Genomic DNA, 19891 nt, shown 5'->3' with positions numbered 1-19891 from the left:
AGTAGTGGGGTGGAATGGAACTGGGGCATTATAAACCAAGATTGAAATTGAGTGGGCTCAGCTCATAGTGATCTTGAGGATAGCTAAAAGTTTGCCACTGCAAACCCTCCTCCTAATTTCTGAGTCTGGCATCATTACTAAATTCACACAATTGGGTTGTCAGTACATCTCAATATACGTTGAATTCAGTGTTTGGTTTTCCATCAGAACAATCATAGAATCATAGAATGTTAGAGTTGGAAGGGACCTTGCAGGTCATCTAGTCCAACCCCCTGTACTCTGCAGGAGCATAGCCGAAAGATAGCTCTACAACATACCCGAAAGATTGTCATCCAGCCTCCACTTGAAAATGTCCAGTGAAGGAGCATCCACCACCTCCTGAGGCAGTCTGTTCCACTGCTCAATCACTCTTACAGTTAGGAAGTTTCTCCTGATATCTAGCTGGTAACGACTCCCTTGTAATTTCCACCCATTAGATCTAGTCTTGCAATCCAGAGCAAGAGAGAATAGATCTGCTCCATCTTCTACATGACAGCCCTTCAAATACTTGAAGACTGCAATTATGTCCCCTCTAAGCCTTCTCTTTCCCAGGCTAAACATACCCAACTCTTTCAGCCTTTCCTCATAAGACTTGGATTACAACCCTCTCACCATCCTGGTTGCCCTCTTCTGGACACGCTCGAGTTTGTCAACATCCTTCCTAAAATGTGGTGCCCAAAACTGGACACAGTACTCCAGGTGAGGCCTGATCATAGCAGAATAGAGCAGAACTACCACCTCCTGTGATCTCGACACAATGCTTCTAATAAACACATGTAGGCTCACAAAGGTATAATTACATTGTCATTCTTCCTAGTTCTTTTACAATCTGATTTTTACATGTGTAATCAGTACTGAGCACAGAAAACAAAAGAATAAAAGTACATACAAGCAATGGACTACAGTTCTCCCATCTCGCCCATCATACTGCTCCTGCCATTTCTCTAGCCGTCTGACAACCTTCAATAGAGAGCGTTTCGAAGGAGGTATGTCTCTATATGCTGGCCAGCCAATGTACTGCAAATGCTGAACAATACGGTACCCATCTTGGGGCTAAGAAAAATAATTACATATTTGTTGGGATATGAAAAGATCTAATAAGAAAATTTCTATGTAATATCAAAATACCACAATTTTAATTATTGTTACCAATAATATTTATAAAATGCATTTTAATTGCAGGAAGATCCCAATTAAGACACAACAATTGTGATAATCGGAAATTGTAATGGCAAACCAATTAATTTATGAGTTTCGTTATACAGCTAGTGTGTTAGCTAAAGTGATTTGTTGATCATTCTTTTGAGTTTCTTTTAAATTAAAACATGATACGACGCTACATAGCAAGTTAGAAGGCTCTGACATTTTCATATAGGAAAAGTTCTGTACAAAAAAAACATACAATTATTTTTGTTGTGTGTCACAGATACTAATTGCAGTTCTGACTGAGCTAAACAATCCCATCTCCATAGAGTGATTCTTTTAAAAGGGCTCCATGGAAATTTAGGGACACTTGGAAGCCTCACAGGTAAGTGAAACTTCATACCCTTGCCATGTTGCAGATCCGGAATATTCTGTTGATGATATCTTCATCTATGTCAGCAGAAACAAACTCCACTTGGATTGGCCCATAACAACAGGATGTTTTCTCTGGCCAGTACTGCATACAGAGCTGGTTATGGAGAAAAGAAAGCAAAGAATGGAAAATTAAAAAAATTAAAAGGAAAATATTAGGAATGAGTAGAATTCCCCCACTGATGTGTTCTACAATTTGACTAGGAGATTTTTCTAATATTCATTAGATTTTTCTGATATTTTTTCTATTTTTAATTCTAATTTTAATTCCAATTTAATTCTAATTCTAATTTTTCTAATATTCATTCTAGAATTGGAGCAAGCACCTCCAATTCATTCACATCTTTTCTTCCCCTCTGTATTGGCAATGCATGTAAAAGAAACAAACTTGCCATGACCATGAGTATGTTCAGATCAAGATTCTTTTGTGCCATGTTATACTGATATGTACACATTGATATCTATCATATTGGTAAAACACCACACAAAAATGATTAAAGCTGTACTCACAACACATTAAGACTGTTTTTTAAAAAGCATTTTAGCATGCATGTATTGTTAATGTAGCAGAGTAGGAAGGAACTGAAACCCATGGCAAACTAGGCATGAACAAACGTCTGTACAAAATCTGGAAATAAAGAAAAAACAACAACAGAGAATTCCTAATGTATCAGTACCACATCTGCAGCATGACCTGGCAATTTGGAACTCCAAAATCCAGGTTAAGTTTTGAATCAGAAGACTTTCAGATGCATTTCTAGAAACAAAATTTACATAAAACTCAGAAAAGTGGGTAGGTATGGTTATCTTAGGGGTATCTATAACACAACATAAAAATGTAACATAAAAACATATCTATAACATAAAAACATATCTATAACATAAAAAACATGAATTAAGATGGCAGTGGGAGAAGGGAAGAATGCTTTGATCTTTTTCTTACCCTTAGCCCCAAAACATGCCATCACCATTATCAGAATGGACCCAAAAATCATCTTCATGAGGCATATATATGCATAGTTTGAAATATAGTTCGAACAGTTCAAGGTGCCTCAGCCATCATTAGCCACCTGAGCTTAGTAATTCATGGTGAGGTGATAAATATGGGGGGGGGGATAGGGTGCGGGGGGAACTGACATAGATCAGTGAAACCATGTCAAGTTGTCTGCTTATTGTTCCTTTCAAATCAGAAACAGAGGAAGGAAAGGGTGCCACTCAAAACCACGTTCAGATACCCCGGGGGACAAAGAAAGATAACCCAATGGACAAAGAAAGTGAAAGCAGCATACAGTGTAGAGGGAGATTACTGGCTGTGGAAAAACTGGGAGGAAACAGATGGGTGCAAAATCAGCCTAAGTCTGCCTGAGTAAAAAATATGAAGGGTAATTCTGCCTGGTAGTGTGGGAGAGTGCTGACAGAATAGAGAGAATACCTCTGTGAAAGAATACCTCTGTGAGAGAAAAGAGTACCAGATTTTTAGGCCTGTCTCCAGTAATGAGCAGATCTTGTACCATTTAGTCTGACTTTTGGGAAAAGGCAGGGTGGTGTGGGTGGAATCCTGTTGTCACGCTCTCCCTTGGACTTCGGTGTGGGGCCCCCAGTGGCCATGGTGTCGGGGGTCTCGAACAGACTCTGGAAGGGGAGATGGCCAGGTCAGGAGGTATAGCAGGAGACATGCCCCCCACCAGGGAAGTGTGTGTGTGTGTGTTTCAGGGAGAGAGCATTTGAACACATATCAGGCAAGTGGCATTAATTGGTACAGGCCAGGAAAAGCTTCACGATCACTTGATTCTGGTAATGATTAACTGGTGCAAGCTGGCCATGAGTTGGCATTTCTTCTGTTTGACAAAGACTAAGACAATAAGTAGCAACAAGTTAGGGAAAAGCCAGCAAAGTTCTATATTATACCTTGAGAACATAGAATCATTTTCAAGAAATGTAACTTATAGCAATCTGTTTGAAAGTCTTTACCTAATTTCCTTTTTTGGTCAACAGTATTAAGTCTAGGACTGAAAGTAAGCAAAACAGCATATATCTGCATCCTCAAAACAATCCACCTACTTGTGCAGCATCCATTTCATTCAGCATCACAATAGAGGAACAGTTGTAATCAAACACCAGCCTCCAGAAATCTGGTACAGTGTTGGGTAAAGGATGCTGGGTAACTATAAAGGCAGCGGGTTGTTTGTGGCTCTAACAAAGGTATGGGGGGAGGAGAGAGAGAGAAGGGGAAAGAGAGAGGGAGAGAGAAGGAAAGGATTAATTTTAAGAAAAAAGAAATCAATCACCATTTATCCAGAAGAATATTAAACCTGGGAGGCTGTGGGCAGGCAAAAGGATCCATTTAACTAGATTATACAAATTGCACCTCATCCTCTTTGTTATCATTGCATACTGAAAGAAGGCTTTTATAATGGGATCCCAATGAAGACATTTCATTAAAGAAAACTGCCATGAGAACTAGGATTATCTTTCATGAATTATTCATGTGATACGATTCGGCAAAATAATAATAATAATAATAATTAGAAGAAATGACTGAAGATGACAGCTGTCAGTAGGCCTTTTCCGTGTTGCTCCTGGGCCCGAAAGACAGCAAAAACATCGGAAACCAGGATCCAAAGAGGAATTCAGGCTTACGCAAATGGCTTGCAATAGCTGTCTCTCAAAGGAATTTTTTTGTGGGGAGTCCTCTTCCACTCCACCAATGATATTTTTTAAGGGCCAAGTCACGCATTACAAAGTCCTTGTGTCTTCTGCAACAAGGTTGTCTCATTCACGTGATGGGAGTTTTGTGCCTCCCGGACTCACACAGGCCAGTTCTGATTCTGACTGTAGCACATGTAGAGAAAGGGCTTATAGATCCTGCCCCCACCCCAGTTATGCGTCTTGAAACACCCTGGGTATCTGCTATTTGTTGTGTTGCAGACATTAATCAATTTATTTACTTCATGTATATCTTTCCTTTCTCCCCATTTTATGCTCGCAACAACCCTGTGAGGTAGGTTAGGCTGAGAGTGTGTGACTGGCCTAAGGTCACCCAGCAGCTTTCCATATCAGACTGAGGATCTGAACCAGGATCTTCCAGATCCTAGTCCAACACTCTAACCATGGCTCCAATGCAAACAGTGTCTTCCTGGGGCAGTTTTAGGATGTGAAAATGGTGCAAGGAAGATGCTAGAAGCCCCTTCTCCACAAGTGTGCTGGGAGGCACAAAGCTCCCATTTCATGTTGCATATAAAGTCCTTGCAATGGACATGAAGACTTTGTGATGCGTGAATTGGCCCTGTTCACTCAGTTTCCAAAATAGCTTGCTATATAAGAAGAGGAGACTAGTGTTAAAGAAAAACAAGCCTAAACTACTCTTTTAGACTTAGGGAATTAGTTCTACTGTTCTCTGTAATTTGGACAGTATTCCTACATATTCTGTTCTTCCATACATTATGTTGGGCAAATCTAGGTCTACCACAAAGTGAGCCAGTCCTGGCTTTCTGACAAGAACAATACACATGTTTACAGACACAGATTTATTGCACTCACATTTGCCATGTTTAAATGTAAAAACATAATGTGTTATTTTTTCTGGGTTCCGTTTGAGTAGTGATTTCTCAGCCTCAGAAGCCAGTTGACTTCCTTATCTCAACTAATATCCAGCAAGATGTTTAACAATATCAGACTCAATACCAGATGCAAAGGTCAACAGAAGTTAATTATTCTTCTTGGTGTGATTCTGCTGTATATGGATACTATGTCAAGGGAAAGGATTAGACAATTCATGTACATTATCAGATTAACCCTCTTTGCATTTGGTTTCATATTTGTCTATTGAGCATCCTCCATGAAATAACAACATAAGATGATAAAATAGTAGAATACTATAAAGGAACCAACATTTGGTGCCAAGATCACCTGAATTCTGCACCACTACAAGCAGAATTCTCTATACAAATTATGTGAATGCAAATTAAAGGAAATCTGAACATTTGTTATATTGAATGTCATTTCTGCTCACTCAAATAACGTGTAAAGAGTGATAACAGCTGCTGAAGATCTACCACAGCAATATCTATATATTTCATCCCACCCTTCCTCAGGGCAACATGCATGGTTCACCCACCCCTCATTTTGTTCTCACAACACTGTAAACACTGTAAAACTGTAACACTGTAAAACAAACACTGGCTAAGAGAGAAGGGGAGACTGCCTGGTCACCAATAGACATCAACAGCGAATTGTATTATTAGAAATTATGTTCAGCCAAGATTTCCCACATATTTTCAAGGTGATCTTCACAGCTGGAAGCTGTTCTTATTGGGAAGCTAAATTCTGGCCTCAGTACTTCAATCCCATGCTTTCCCTGTTTCTTGTGCAGAATAATAGCCAAAATGTATAGATGGAACAGTATGACTGGGGCAGTGATTTTGGTTGCTTGGGGGGAGCAACAGTGGAGGGCTTCTGGAGTTATTGCCCCACTGGTGGACCTCCTGATGGCACCTGGGTACCCTGTGTGACACAGAGTGTTGGACTGGATGGGCCATTGGCCTGATCCAACATGGGTTCTCATATGTTCTTAATTACAGAATAGAGTCAAAAGACTGCCCATCTTTTGCAGTTGCCTGAGGCTTGAATATATGAAGCCCTTACCCTCTGGCTTGGGTTGCCTATATTCAAATGTGCCTAATGATCACTTACACGATCTATTCATCCTTCTATCAATCACATTTTTATCCTGCCCTTCATCTAACACTAATTTAGAATTAAGGTCCTGGGTAGAAGTCTATCTTAATTCCTATGAAGAAAGAACATCCCAGACAGTGGTGTGCACTTTAAAAAAAAATCATGTTAATTTTGGATCAGGATTTTGGAGTCTGCATGAATTTCTTTATCCCAGTTTCCAGACCCATTTCAGGATTATTTTTTACCTCAGGGAGAAATTGGAGGTGCTGTTTAAAAAAACAAACAAACCAGGATTCTGGATAAGCAGATTTCCTGATTGAGTTGATACAGAAGGTGATTTTGCTGGTCACACCCCTTGGAGACCTTAGGCACACACGACCTTAGGCAAAACAGCCAAGTGCAGCAATCAAAACAGGGGAGGCTACTTAAGGCCATAAGATTTCCCATAGTACACCTTTCAACCAATGCTCCCTCTAAGCTGTGGAGACTTGTAAGCAAAAATTCTACTTTGTGAGCTACTGGCATTAATGTGAGTGAGTGATTCGGCTGCTGCATAAATTAGTTTGCTCTGGAGCCATCCTTCCTGAGTGAAGACAAAAACATGTGAGCTGGAGGCTAAAAACCTGTGAGCTAGCTCACACTAACTCAGCTTAGAGGGAACACTGCTTTCAACCTTCCCAATGTCAATTGCTTTGGAGACAAGCAGGAATTTCTTGGGTTTCTTCTGAAATTGGCTAAGAGAGGCACATTTTTACCTGCTTCACATGGGGCAAATGAATAAGCTTGATTCTAAGAGGTTGATAAGGCCCTGAATGGGCAGGATTACTGTGGCTTTGTTGTCTGTTATTAAATCAGACTGACAGGCATCCTGAGGTCTCTGAGAATGGAGAGAAACATCCAAGTTAGTAAGTGAGGGATGTCCCAAGGAAATGTGGGGGAGGATAGATCCCTGTGTACTGAGTATCATCACTTAAACTCTTATAACATATAGTCTATGATACAGAATTGATAGCAGCATCTCTCCTCACAACTTGGGTGCAACCAAGGAGAAGGATGACTTGCCATGGGGTGGTGTTGAATTTTGAACCAGAGTGAGATTGCCCAAATGTTGACAAATTCAATTGGGGAAGCCTTTTTACAGGGGGGCAGGGGGTGTTAATGCCATGCATTTTACAAAGTAATCCCTTTTTAAATCCATGCATCGTTTCTGCTTGAGTCGTTTGGTGTAGTGGTTAGGAGCGCAGACTCTATTCTGGGAGAACCGGGTTTGGTTCCCCACTCCTCTGCAAGCAGTTGCTGGTGTGACTGTGGGTCAGTCGAAAGTTCTTTCAGAGCTGTTCTCTCAAGGACAGTTCTCGAGAGAGCTCTCTCAGCGCGAGCTACCTCACAGGGTGTCTGTTGTGGGGAGTGAAAGAGAAAGGGATTGTAAGCTGCTCGGAGACTCCTTCTGGTAATGAAGGGTGGGGTATAAATCTAATCTCCTCCTCCTTCTTCTGGTGTCTTCATTTCAGAGAACAAGAGCTGGATGGCTTAATAGTATTGGGGCTTGAACATCCTTACCTTTAACATTTGTGTTACGGGAATTTGTAAAAGTGCAACTTGTGGCAGGCATGACAATCCTTTCTGTTCCACAAGTACTAAACCCACAGAACATTCCCTGATCACTGTTACTTCTGATTATTCCAGCTATTGGTTTTTGAGTTGGAATGGCAGGTTCTTCTGTTGACAGTGCTATCACCCTCACACAGATTAACACAACGCCTGGGTTTTGTCTCTGCTATAAAACTATGAGGAAATTCTAGCATGAAAGGAGATTACAAATACATTATTCCATTTTGACTGTGGCTTATAGAGTTTAAGTGAGTAAATGATCCTTGTTGAACATCTGGGGACTGTACATGGATTAGGATAAGGGATCAATCTGAAAAGCCTACACTTAAAACACATTTGATTCCTTAAAACAATTAGCTTAGTACAACACACACAAGTGTGATTTTCTGTTCCTAACTCAAAAAACAGCCAACACATCTACTCAAAGGAGGGCTAGTGCAGACACTGTCATAGTTTACAAATGCTGGCTTAGTTTAGAGATGAGTTCCAGTTAGCACTGGTAAAGCGATAATGCTGAACCCCATTTAAGGATGTGGAAATTTACTCACAAGCAGGTAAAGACCCCTGTCCAGCTCTTTCCTTTTTGTGATTACATTTCCACATCCTTAAATGTGGTTCAGCATTTTAGATACACCAGTGTTAACCGGAGCTAATCTTTAAGCCTGGATGTTCAGTTCAGTTCAGTTTATTTCTACAGTCCTTAGACCAATCATACAAAAAGAAGTACACCTTTACAATATTCCAAGATTTTAAAATACATCAGTAAAACATTAAAAGCAGATTAAAATTTAGTCTAATATCAAACTGCTATATCTAACTAGCTAAGAATTTCTGTGATCTGAGTATCACCATACAGAAACTGGCTACTTGGTGGGTAATCTTGGGATTTCTATCAGATAGATGAAACTGGAGTCTAGCTTTTTTGGAAAGGCCTGGAATTTGTTCAATCAGTGGAGTGATGATTTTATTACACACCACCTTATAATACGGGCATCTAAAAAAGATGTTCTCTGTAGTCTCAACCTCCCTTATTGGGCAGGTACAAAGCCTTTCTGAGAAAGGAATATTCTTGTATTTTCCTTCAAGTATCCTGGATGCTTCTATGTCGCTATTTGCAAACTACAATAGCTTCAAAAGCTGGGCTAGGACTATACCCAGGTCAGGGTTAACCACAGTTAATATTAGCACAGATACAATTTTGAACCATGGTTAAAGGCAGCATGGGGATGGCAGGAAGAATTCAAATGAAAGAGGAGAAGGGCTGGAGAGGAAGGAAGCAGGCAATCCATGCCAGTGGCAATCTTTTAACCAACAACATTACATTCTCACCACCAATAGGGGCAAACTCTCTGTGGACCACATCACCACTTCTCTTTATGGTGTTTCATTTTTTTGCTTAATTCATTGGTGTTAGCTGTTGTGAGCTGATGAAAGAATGGGGTAAAATGTTTTTAAATGAACAAACAGACAGAGAAGCCAAACACAATTTTTTTGAGTTATTCATTCAGGACTACTCTCAAATGATATTGTCCGATTATATTTAATACTCCTCATTGTAGATACAAAAATATGCAAAATAAGGATATCCATGTCTGTTTCTCTCAATGTCTCACTATATATACTGGGGTAATCTCCCAACAAAAGAAACTTGGGCATGCCATCTGCACATACATTGATGGAAGAAAATGAACCCTTGGGATTTTGTCCACTACCTCAAAGCATGCTGAGGCACCTACATATAGATTTGGTAGTGGGCTTTGGAGACAGAGATAGCTAGAAAAGAAGAAGGAAAAAGACAAAACAACAGTGAATTGGGTGGAAAAGGTAAAGAAATGGAGGCAACTGTAGATAGGGCGAGATGATTGCAAGAGTGGAGATAATGACAACCAGGTGGTGGTGGGGAAAGATAGTAATGAGGACAGTAATGATAAGAGGGAAAATAAGATAACCAACTTTCCTGCGAGTCAATCTCTTGTCTGAACTTATTTTTGTATCTCCTAGAAATCAGGAAATAGTATCTATTTTGAGCATTCACTGAACACCTCTGGGATTGTCAGCATGTACCGGTTTCTGGATGTTCATTGTAACATATACATGCCATACCAACACATCCCTGATGAAAATGGCAGCACTTTTTGTGTCTGTGTGCCTCACGATTTTCCTGTGGGAATGCAACCGCTACAAGGATAAGTCAAGACTAGCCTGTAGGCAAAACAAAATCCAAGCCTTTGTAACAAGGGCTGGGGAAGGAAGATCAGAAGCAGGTTATGAGGCGTGAGAATTACCTTAGCTCTGAGGTGAATTGATCTGTGTGCATTCTTTGTAAATGTGAGCTTAGTCTAAAAATATGGCAGTTTCTATGCAGGCAGCTGCACAACCTTCGGTTAGATACAAATGGCTCTTGCGGAAAACAGCTTCTGCTCAGTGAAGCAGTAAAGTCCTTTGCTCACTCAGCTGTTACATAACAGCCATCTATCTACTATCACTGTGTCTCCGAATCACTTCAACAAGACAACCTACTGTGTTTGAAGCTGTTTTTAAGACTTTCTCCCCCAAAGAAACCCAAATATTAGATTGTACAGGAATGGTTCTCACCATAGTTGCAACTTCAACTGAGCACATGTTCAACAATGGGGGAAAGAAGGAATGAAAAAAATATATAGAAAACATATAGAAACAACATAGAGAAACACTGTAGTCATAGCTGACTTGTGTCAATGCTGGGTTTAATTAGCATCCCCTATCCCCCCACAAATGATAAAAATATACATCATGTAGGCAATCTGTCACCATACTGACAAAAGGAAATGCAGTCTGACACTGTGGGGTGACATTTTTCATTCATTCTATGATAGATATCCCACTTCATCTTACTGCTAGTAATGATCCTCTTAGCCACTCCACAACTAAAGAGAGATGAAACAACCAAGTGCCCCCCACTGGTATTGTCTAAGCTGAGTGGCACTAAGCAAGGCAAGAGCTTCCTTTGGTCTTTCTCCTAAATTAACTGGTAAATCTGTGTCTGCATTATCCCTCTGCAAGTGGGGCTTCTCATGATAAACTGCTCCTATAGACAACATAATTCTATTCATACTGAGGCTGTGATCAGACGTACAGTTTGATCCGTTGCTGTTCCCTTCTGGATTTAAAATGCACGATCAGACAGCAACATCTGTCTGTCATGCCCCAGTCATCTGCATCCCATTTCCCCCTCCCCCATGTGTTTCTTTGATATCTGTGAAAGTCCAGTCCTGTTGGTCTGATCTGGTTTGAAAATGGATTTCCTGTTGTCTGATTGCTCTGTTGCACACCCAAGCCATCAGGCAGGTCTGACTGGTCTCTTGTTTTCCAGCTGCCTTTTTAAAAAACTAATTAGCCATGTGTGCATAACTGCATATTCACCTCTCTCTCTCTCCCCAGGGGCTGCTCAAAGCTTTTTTCTCTTTATAAAAACTTCCAAAGAAAAAACCCTCTGTACTTTAGCTTTTTTCAGTGCTTTGGGGAAGGGGCTAATCAAAAAGTTTAGAGAGGGAGGATGGCAGTGAACTACATATTCCAGCAGGCTCATCAGCACTTGGGTGCATGCTCTGACAAACTTTTTTAAAAAAATGGCTGATGATCCCATGAACTACATATCCCAGCAGGCTCACCAGCACTTGTGAGCATGCTCAAAGGACAGATTTTTAAAAAATGACAGATGGCAACACTCCCTGACTGCTGTGTCTGATCAATCAAGCATGGGGTAAAAGTACTTTGAAGAGTGGTAAGAGGGGTGAGTCTGATCAGTATTCTGTGTTACAAATAACCTTCATCAATTAGAGGTGAGGCAACAGTGGATCGAATTGCACATCTGACCACAGTCCTTAAATGAGTGTATGTCAGCCAGAATGCTTTTAGCCTCACATTTTCCCCTGACATGTGTAGGAATACATTTTCATGACCTACAGTCATAAGTGGTAAGGTTGAAACACAGGTCTATTTCATTGAGAACCAGGCCTCTTGCTGTGTCCTGAAGAAAGAGAAGATGTTAGCCTGGCTCTTTTCACTTGGCCTATTCAAACCAAAAGCCCACTAATCATAAGGGAACTGTCAGGATGTACATTTGGACCACTTTTCCTTCTATTTTATTTTAATTTTTGCTGCTGGGAGCAGAACTAGCCTTGCTCAGCAGGCAGATCAGGGAGAGAGTGACAGTTTTTCCAAATCATATGGGAAACCAAGGTATTTCTCTGTGTATGCTTGTTCCCATACTCAAAACCCATCCTAAACTGCAGAACCATCTCTAGCTAGTAGACAATCAAATAGGTGTTGACATCAGCACCTCCTTTGGAAGAACAACTTTTTTTTTTGTTCTAGTGCACCATTAACTTAATCTCTCTCTTGATTATTTATTAATGGGAAACATCAGCAACAAAACACATCTGTGCTAACATTGCTAAAGGGGGATGAGTAGATGTATTTTGTAGCAGGTCATGTGTATTCAGGTACAAAAGATGGAATAAGACTTTGTTTTCAAGCTCTAAAAAGGAGCCAGAGACAACCACCTCCTCCAATATTCCAGTGCTGTACACATGTGGCTGAAATATATTCTGGATGACTCAAGCTTAAAATGTTATGTAAGATACAGTATAGTGTAGTAATTGTAATGAGAGACTTACACCAGGAAAGTCCAATTTCAAATCATCATTCAGCCACAAAGCTCAGTTTGGGCAATCATTATCTCTCAGCATTACTTACTTCACAGTTTCTGGTGAAGGTAAAATGGAGAGAAAAACCACATATACTGCTGTAGGCTTCTTTAGCAAAGAATAGTACACCCAAAGCTGCTACTCTGTATAACTTAGCTATTGCAATTTGTCCTTACATCCATGAGTGCAGCGTTAATGTAGTTGCTTGATTCCCCATCAACAGAGATGAGGAAGGGGAGGCACCGATCCAGGGGAAGGACATCCATGCAGCGGTTCTTGTCATGATTCCTGGGTAAGAGTCCAATACTACAGTCTTCTGGCCGGACCCGAGGCGTTACTATGTTAAGGGTCTGTAAAGGGGAGAAATCAGCAATGCTGATTAGTATTCAACTTCAGAAAAGGTGCAACTTTACACATAAAAGACAAATTCTGCTTTGACCTGCTCTGTTTGACAGTGGATAGACTGAAATCTAAGGTTTGTTTCAAATATAGGGCAAGGTTCCATATGGATAAATTAAAAATTAGAATAATCTTACTACTGTGCTCATATTCCAAATAGGCCCCAATTCTGAAGATACCTAGGCTAACAAAGAAAATTGAAAAATGTGAACTCAAAGTCAAACAAGAGGGTGAACTGCAAATAGGGTTCCCAGACCCCTGCTGGGGGTGGGGGAAACCTGCTTTTGGGGGGTGCTTTCCCACTACTGGCCAGCTGGCTGGCAGGGGAAAATCCCACTCCCAAAAAATGTTTTCTTGGCCACTTCCAGTACAACCGGAAGTGACCACCCCGGCATGCTGATGTTACCCGGAAGTGGCCCAAAACCACTTCCAGTCTCTTGAAAGTGGGCTGGGAGCCCCCCCCCCATCAGCCAGGTGAGTGCACCTGGCAACCCGAACTGCAAACACTCATGGGGGGTAATTCTATTTCAGGATCCTCAACAATGTGCCCATAGGCATCTTGGTGCCTACCAACACCTTTCCTGTTACCCATCAAGTGTTTTAAGAAAGCAGGTGGGGCCAGGTAGGGCTCTTGCCCAGCAGGGCTTCTGATGAGCCACTGGAGATCTGATTGGATGGGCAGATTAAAATAACATTGTTTCAATGGCAGCTGCCACCACAGTGTTGGTTTTGCTCTCTTTCATGCCTTTCAGCCATTGTACTTTTTAATTATTATCCCTCTTCTCCCCTGCACTTAGGCTTCCTCTGTATGTGTGGCTCTAACTCTCACAGCAGCCATTTTGTGGTTGCGCCCACCACCCTGTGACAAAATTTCAAAGATGTTGCAGGCTCAAAAAGGATGGGAACTCCCACCATATTCACTCCCTGTCACTGCTTTCTCATCTCCTCCCCCAACCTCCACCTCCAGCTTTTGTACCCAGTTCAACCATCTATAGGTTGTCCCCATACATACCCCAGAGAGCACTATGGTCAGGGTCTCAACATCGACTGGCCCTCCAGGGTCCCAAGGATGCCAGGCTTGCTACTACCAGGGCCATGGCCTTTTCAGTGGCCCTCCATACTGGTAGAATGAGCTCCCAGAAGAGATCAGGGCCCTGCGGGATCTTTTACAGTTCTACAGGGCCTGCAAAATGGAGCTCTTCCACCAGGCTTTCAACTAAGGAGCCGCCACCACTATTACCACCAACAATCCGAATCATAGACCTTGGCTCTGACATCTACAGCCTAGGCCGCCACTCATATCAGTAAGATCATTGAGCAGAACATTCAGTTAGACTTTTGTATGCACTCATAAAATACACCATCGTGAAGCAATTAATTAAGCATCGCCAGGACTTTATGACACTGAATTATTTATAATTGAACTGTTTTTAGATGATTTTAGGTGGATTTTAATTGTTATTTATGTATCAAATTGTGTAAACCACCCTGCGCCTGCCTTTGTGGGGAGGATGAGGTATAAATCAAATGAACAAATAAACAAATAAACAAATAAATAAATTTTCATATTTCACTGTGCTAACTCCCCCCCCTCCCATCTTCTTCACCTTCGTTACACCTTCCTGCCCACTTGGTTGTATCTCATGTCAGTGCAGTAAGGTAAAGAGAAGCAGGTGAGCCTGGAGAAGTAAGATGCAGCTGGCTGTAGCTTCCCCTCTGCCCTCACAAAGGAAGGAGGTAAGGAGAACTGAAGCTCTCTGTGGCTATGTTTCCAAAAGTGACAGGCTGGAAGCACTCTGTGCTCCTCCCTTGCAAGGATCTGATTGGAAGATAGACATGCTATTGCCTGGGAAATCAGTAGAATCACAGAAAAACATGAGTGCATACTGCATTGCTGGTAAGTGCCCAAACTTGGGAGGTGGAGGAATGGATTGTTCAAGCCCCCCCCCCCAATTCCCAAGAATTAAGGATTTGTACTCCCATTCTGAGAAATCACAATAGATTCCTGTGTATCACCAGAGATTTCTGTGTATATCTTCAGACTGGGAATTTTGTAATGCACATCCCTAAGTACCAGTAGCAGAGAAATTAAGCTGCACTGTGGCCAGAGCAAAGCACACATGGAACACGGTCACAGGATACAAGCCAAAATAATGAGGTTCATTATGTTTCTTCCACACTTAAAATAAGATTGTTGCACAACACATTGACACCTGAACTTGGAGAGAAGAAACTATTCTCAGCTAAGTGTGCAATGGAAGGTGGAAGGTATTCTGTATCCTCAGATTGTTTTGAGCTTCAGTTCAAGAATGATTGTATTAACAGTAGTAGCTTAACTGTTTTCTTCCAAATAACTATGACATTCACAGAACCAAATCACATTGAAGGACACTCATGTATTCTTTTACAGAAATTTTGGTAAGTCCAGATATTAAAATCAGAATGCAAATAAGCAGACTGAAAACTGTCAAAACATGTGGGGTGGTATAAATCTGTGATCTCGGCAGGAATCTATGCATGTTATATAGCTAGCAGTAAGTCCCCAATTCAAGTAGCCAAGCCAAAATGCACTCCCACAATGCTAAATCTCTTTGATAGAATCCCACCAGGCAGCAGTCTGGCAAAAAGAACAACCAAGCTAAAATTTCTTGTAATTACACTCTGTTGCCCCAGTGCACATGATAAGCTGCATCATGCGAATGGCCAGACATTTAGCCTCTTTGCAATTCATCAGTGTCTTTTTTCTAACTAATCTGATAAACCAACACTCAAACATGACTGCAGACCCAGATTATTCACTTAGCTACAAATACAGGAAACCCTATAAAACAGAGTTTGAGTCCAGTGGCAACTTTAAGACCCACAAAGTTTTATTCAAGGTATGACATTAAAGGTGCTACTGGACTCAAACTTTGTTCTACTGCCTCAGACCAACATGGCTACCCACCTGAAGGAAATCCTATATTTATTAATGTCACCCTGGTCTCTTCTCTCCATCCCTGCAGCCATTCAGTTAATGTTACCAATGTGTACAGTGTTTCTTTAAGAGGAGGTTCTGATCCCAGCTGAAGCCTTCAGGTACCATCCTGATGCACATAGTAATAAATCATAATCTACAAGCAAAGTTTTGCAAGGATGGTGCCTGCATTTACAGCACATGTCTCGTATCTGGTGCTACATAAGAATATGGGACTTTAAATATTACCTTTTCAGTGCTTAGTGTATTTTTAAAAAACAGGCATTAGGGAAGAAATCTGTATAGAAACTCCCACATCACAGATAATTGGGGACTTGCTGTGATGAAGTAGCTACAGCACTTTCCCATAGTCATAGACAATCCATTCTGTAGGCAGTATGCTCAAATAAATATTGTGCCAGCTGGCACATCATAGGGGAGGTTCTGTAGGTCCAACACTGAATTCTGAAGCAGAATTTGAAAGTATACACTGGCAAAAAAAACCCAAACCCAAACAAAACTCCATTTAAATTAGAACCTAGAGGTTTTCCTTCTGTTTCCCCCCCGTAACAGCAACAGTAGTTTGACCATATAAACATCTAGTGCATGAATGTTCTTTCCACAAAGACTATGATGTAGAATTCGAATCCCCCGGCCCGCGGTCCCACGCGGCCGTTGGGTTGGGGGAGGCGCCTTTGCCGCCCTGCCGGATGAGGCAGGCAATTGGGCGCCAAATGCCAGAATCCGGGCATTTGGAGGGGGCGGGGGCCGAGCAGATAAGGCGCGGCCCCTCCGACCCTCCCAGCAGTTCCAACAGGAGTCGTCGGCCCACCCTCCCGCCCTGTTGACAGTGCAGGCCGTGGCTGGTCGCCAGATTGCGGGGCCGGGTAGGAATTTTTTCATCCCTTCCTGATTGGCATGTGGAAGGGGTGTTTTTCGCCTACCTTGCACTGCAGCGACGGCGCAGGTGTTTACGGGTGGGCTGTGATAGTTAGGACGGTCACTTTGATAGGCAGGGTTTTAGGAGGAATTCAGCTTGCGGTACGGTGAGCACCAGCCGATACCCATTATTTGGGGATGAAGGAGACTGTGAGTACAGTCTTTGTGCCCTGCGGCACGGGGCGGGGAAAACAGACTGCCTTCGGGACCACCACGATTGATTCATCTCTTTGAGCCTAGCGGCTCGGGGGTTGGGTCTGCGGGGTGGTCCCTGCAATGGCTAGCCGGCCGGGCGGGAGCCACGGCTGCTGGCTCCCGCTTGGGGCAGGGTGGCTCGCCCTTATTCCACGAGGTAAGGGAGGGGTCTTGGTGGACCTCTGGCCTTATCCATACCGCAAAAAGCTATTGCCCTTGCCGTTGGTTTCAGTTGAAGTGTTATTTAATAAAGTGGCCCAAAGTTATACCCAACACTTGCGTCTGCCTCGTTTTTCCGGCTTGGGGGGCAATAGTTTCTAATCTATATTCAGACATAATCATTGTTGAATAGGAGTGTCATAAAAGATCCTGGCAGGGCTTGGGAGATTGTCCTTTCTTTAGCAAGGGAGAAAACCACACTCCTTTCCTATTTCATTTATTTAAAGACTAAGCCTGGCACTGAAAACAGTTTGCACAGCTGAGCCCTGAGAAAGCCGAACTTCAAATTAAGCTGTGAGCATCATACATGATTATCCAAAGACAGCTGAAGGGCAACCTTCAATGAAACATTGCAAAGAACTTCTTTCCCACTGTACATGTCATTCTCCAACATGTTTTGGGGCAAGTAATGACTCTTCACTACTGGCACAGAAAAGAAAGCAGCACAGGCTGAATAAAAGGCAGTGTTATGTTTGGCTTATGCAATTTAATATGCCCTCTGGCTGCTTTCTGTTTTTTCATATCACTCTTCAGTGTGAGTTCTCTGTTTGGGTCTTAGTGATGAATTTGAAAGAATACACTGTAGAGGGATGCTGCCAAATTTCACCTCAGCACTCAAGCTGGATTCCTAACTGGGACAGCAGCTAGGGATAGCATTCGGATATTTCTGGTCTGAATATATATTTGAAAAATACCTTATTGGCATTTTCTGGATATATTCAAATGTCTGAATGATATATGGGATTTTCTGGGGTACCAGGAAATGGGCTCCAAAAACCCCTGGAAATATTCAGGAGTAATTGGGAATATCAGGAGCCAGCATTTAAGGCTCCCAGGACTATTTTTCTTTCATTTTACTTTGCACACATGTCAGTGTCTTCTTGCCAGGGCTTGGTATTGACTTGCCAGTTGTTTGGCTTGCATTTTGTCCTTTGAAATTGGTTTGGTAGATCATGTGACATTGTGTTCTTTGCACAAGTTGGTTTGCATTGGGTTTGTTGTTTATGGTGGATACTCTGGTTTGACATTACTGGATTCTCTTGTTTGACATTACTGTATTCTCAGGTTCTATATTGGCTTGGATTCTCTGATTTGACATTTGTTGGGCTTGCAACAGCTTTCCTCATTTAATTAGTTTGGATTGGAAGATTATCTTGTTTGACACTGACTTGAATTCTCTGTTATGGGGATAATGGGGGATAGTACGGGGGTGTTCCTGGACCAGGCTGCCCCAGTTTATTTGTGGAAATGGGATAATGAAGAGACCAAATTCTCACCACACCAGAGGCATTAACAAATGCAAGGGGACAGCCTAACATGACCAAGGACAACCTTAGATTGTGCTGCATCTCCACATCACAATTTAAAGATTTCTGATGCAGTGCTGGCAGTATTGCACTTATCAATTGCCTCAATTGTGGATGCCTAGAACAGATTTTGCAATTGACTCTGAATTCTTCAATCTCCTGTAGAATTTCAGATAAAAAAATTAGTTCAATCTAGCTTGGAGTTTTTGGGTTTTTTAAGCTTGTTATGTTTTTATTTCTCAAATCTGTAACTCTTCCTTCAGCCAATAATTTCAGGGAAGCTGATATTGAAAATATCATTACAATTTTGGAAATGTAACAGACCACAAAATGTTAAGTATAGCTACGTGGATCCTGATCCAATCAAAATTAAGATTTCCAAAATCAGAGATGGTGAGAAACTGTTGCAGCAACTGAATACCCTGCCTGCTATAGTACATATTACATTTCACTACATCCAGATGTTGGTAATGGCAATGCTCAATAAAGTTACATGGGGGCATCTATTGCCAATTATATTGGAACTGGCTATAGAAACAGTAGTCTTAGGATCCAATAAGGGCAGCATAATTTTGTTAGCCTCTCGGCAGTGTGGAGGACACTGTGTGGTAAGGGATAGCACTTTATTCAGAAGTAATTTTATTTGTTCAGAGCTGAGACCTGGTGTTAAAAAACATCTTTAAAAATTATATTTATATCCCACCTTTCTTCCTTCATGGAATGATAGAAGGGGTTCTTAGGAGCTCTTCCAGCCAGTCATTGACCAGACTCAGTCCATAACCAGGGAATAAGCCTTTGGATCAACAAGTTTGTATATACCTGGGACCCATCCATAGATTTTCCAGCCGCTATGCCTTGTTTTTATTTATTTCTAAATTTAGCCTAACTTGAGATTTTTAATATTAGAAAGGTATGTATTTCCCTAACAGAAAAGGCAGAAGGGGAATCTCAGTGCAGCAAAACATCCTCTGCTTCAAAGACAGGAAGAAAGGTAATTGACAATTTGCTTGGGAATGGATGCATTCACTCGTATTTACTCACCCCACCCTCATTCTAAAGGTAACAGCAGTGTTTCAGTAAATTGATTTCAGCATTACACAAAAACACAACAGGATCTACCTGAGATTTACAGGTGACATGCCAGCACATCCATCTCCTATTTTGATATATTTGTTCCTTTTGCCATGTTTCCTCCCAAACTCAATCTAGTCAAATGGCTACCATATAATTGAGTAGGTTACTCTATTGGGCTATAAACATCAAAGAGGACATTGGTACCCCCCCCC

The 19891-nt window shown here is 41.6% G+C and overlaps 1 protein-coding gene across 1 annotated transcript in view; it reads right to left on the bottom strand.

Moving 5' to 3' along the window:
* The window catches only part of PTPRT (protein tyrosine phosphatase, receptor type T), a 604328-nt gene that overhangs the window by 3067 nt on the left and 581370 nt on the right, over positions 1–19891 (bottom strand). Inside the window, exons 29-32 of the mRNA XM_015410192.1 lie at positions 12767–12940; positions 3676–3807; positions 1586–1711; positions 929–1092 (exon numbers count right to left, since the gene is read on the bottom strand). Coding sequence (XP_015265678.1) covers positions 929–1092; positions 1586–1711; positions 3676–3807; positions 12767–12940 — 596 coding nt within the window. The remainder of the gene's footprint in view (positions 1–928; positions 1093–1585; positions 1712–3675; positions 3808–12766; positions 12941–19891) is intronic.

Source organism: Gekko japonicus, unplaced genomic scaffold (genome assembly GCF_001447785.1).
Source record: "Gekko japonicus isolate JY-2015 unplaced genomic scaffold, Gekko_japonicus_V1.1 scaffold918, whole genome shotgun sequence".
NCBI classification, from domain to species: Eukaryota; Metazoa; Chordata; class Lepidosauria; order Squamata; family Gekkonidae; genus Gekko; species Gekko japonicus.
The sequence above is the reverse complement of the archived record's forward strand: the minus strand, read 5'-3'. Positions and strand labels throughout refer to the sequence as shown.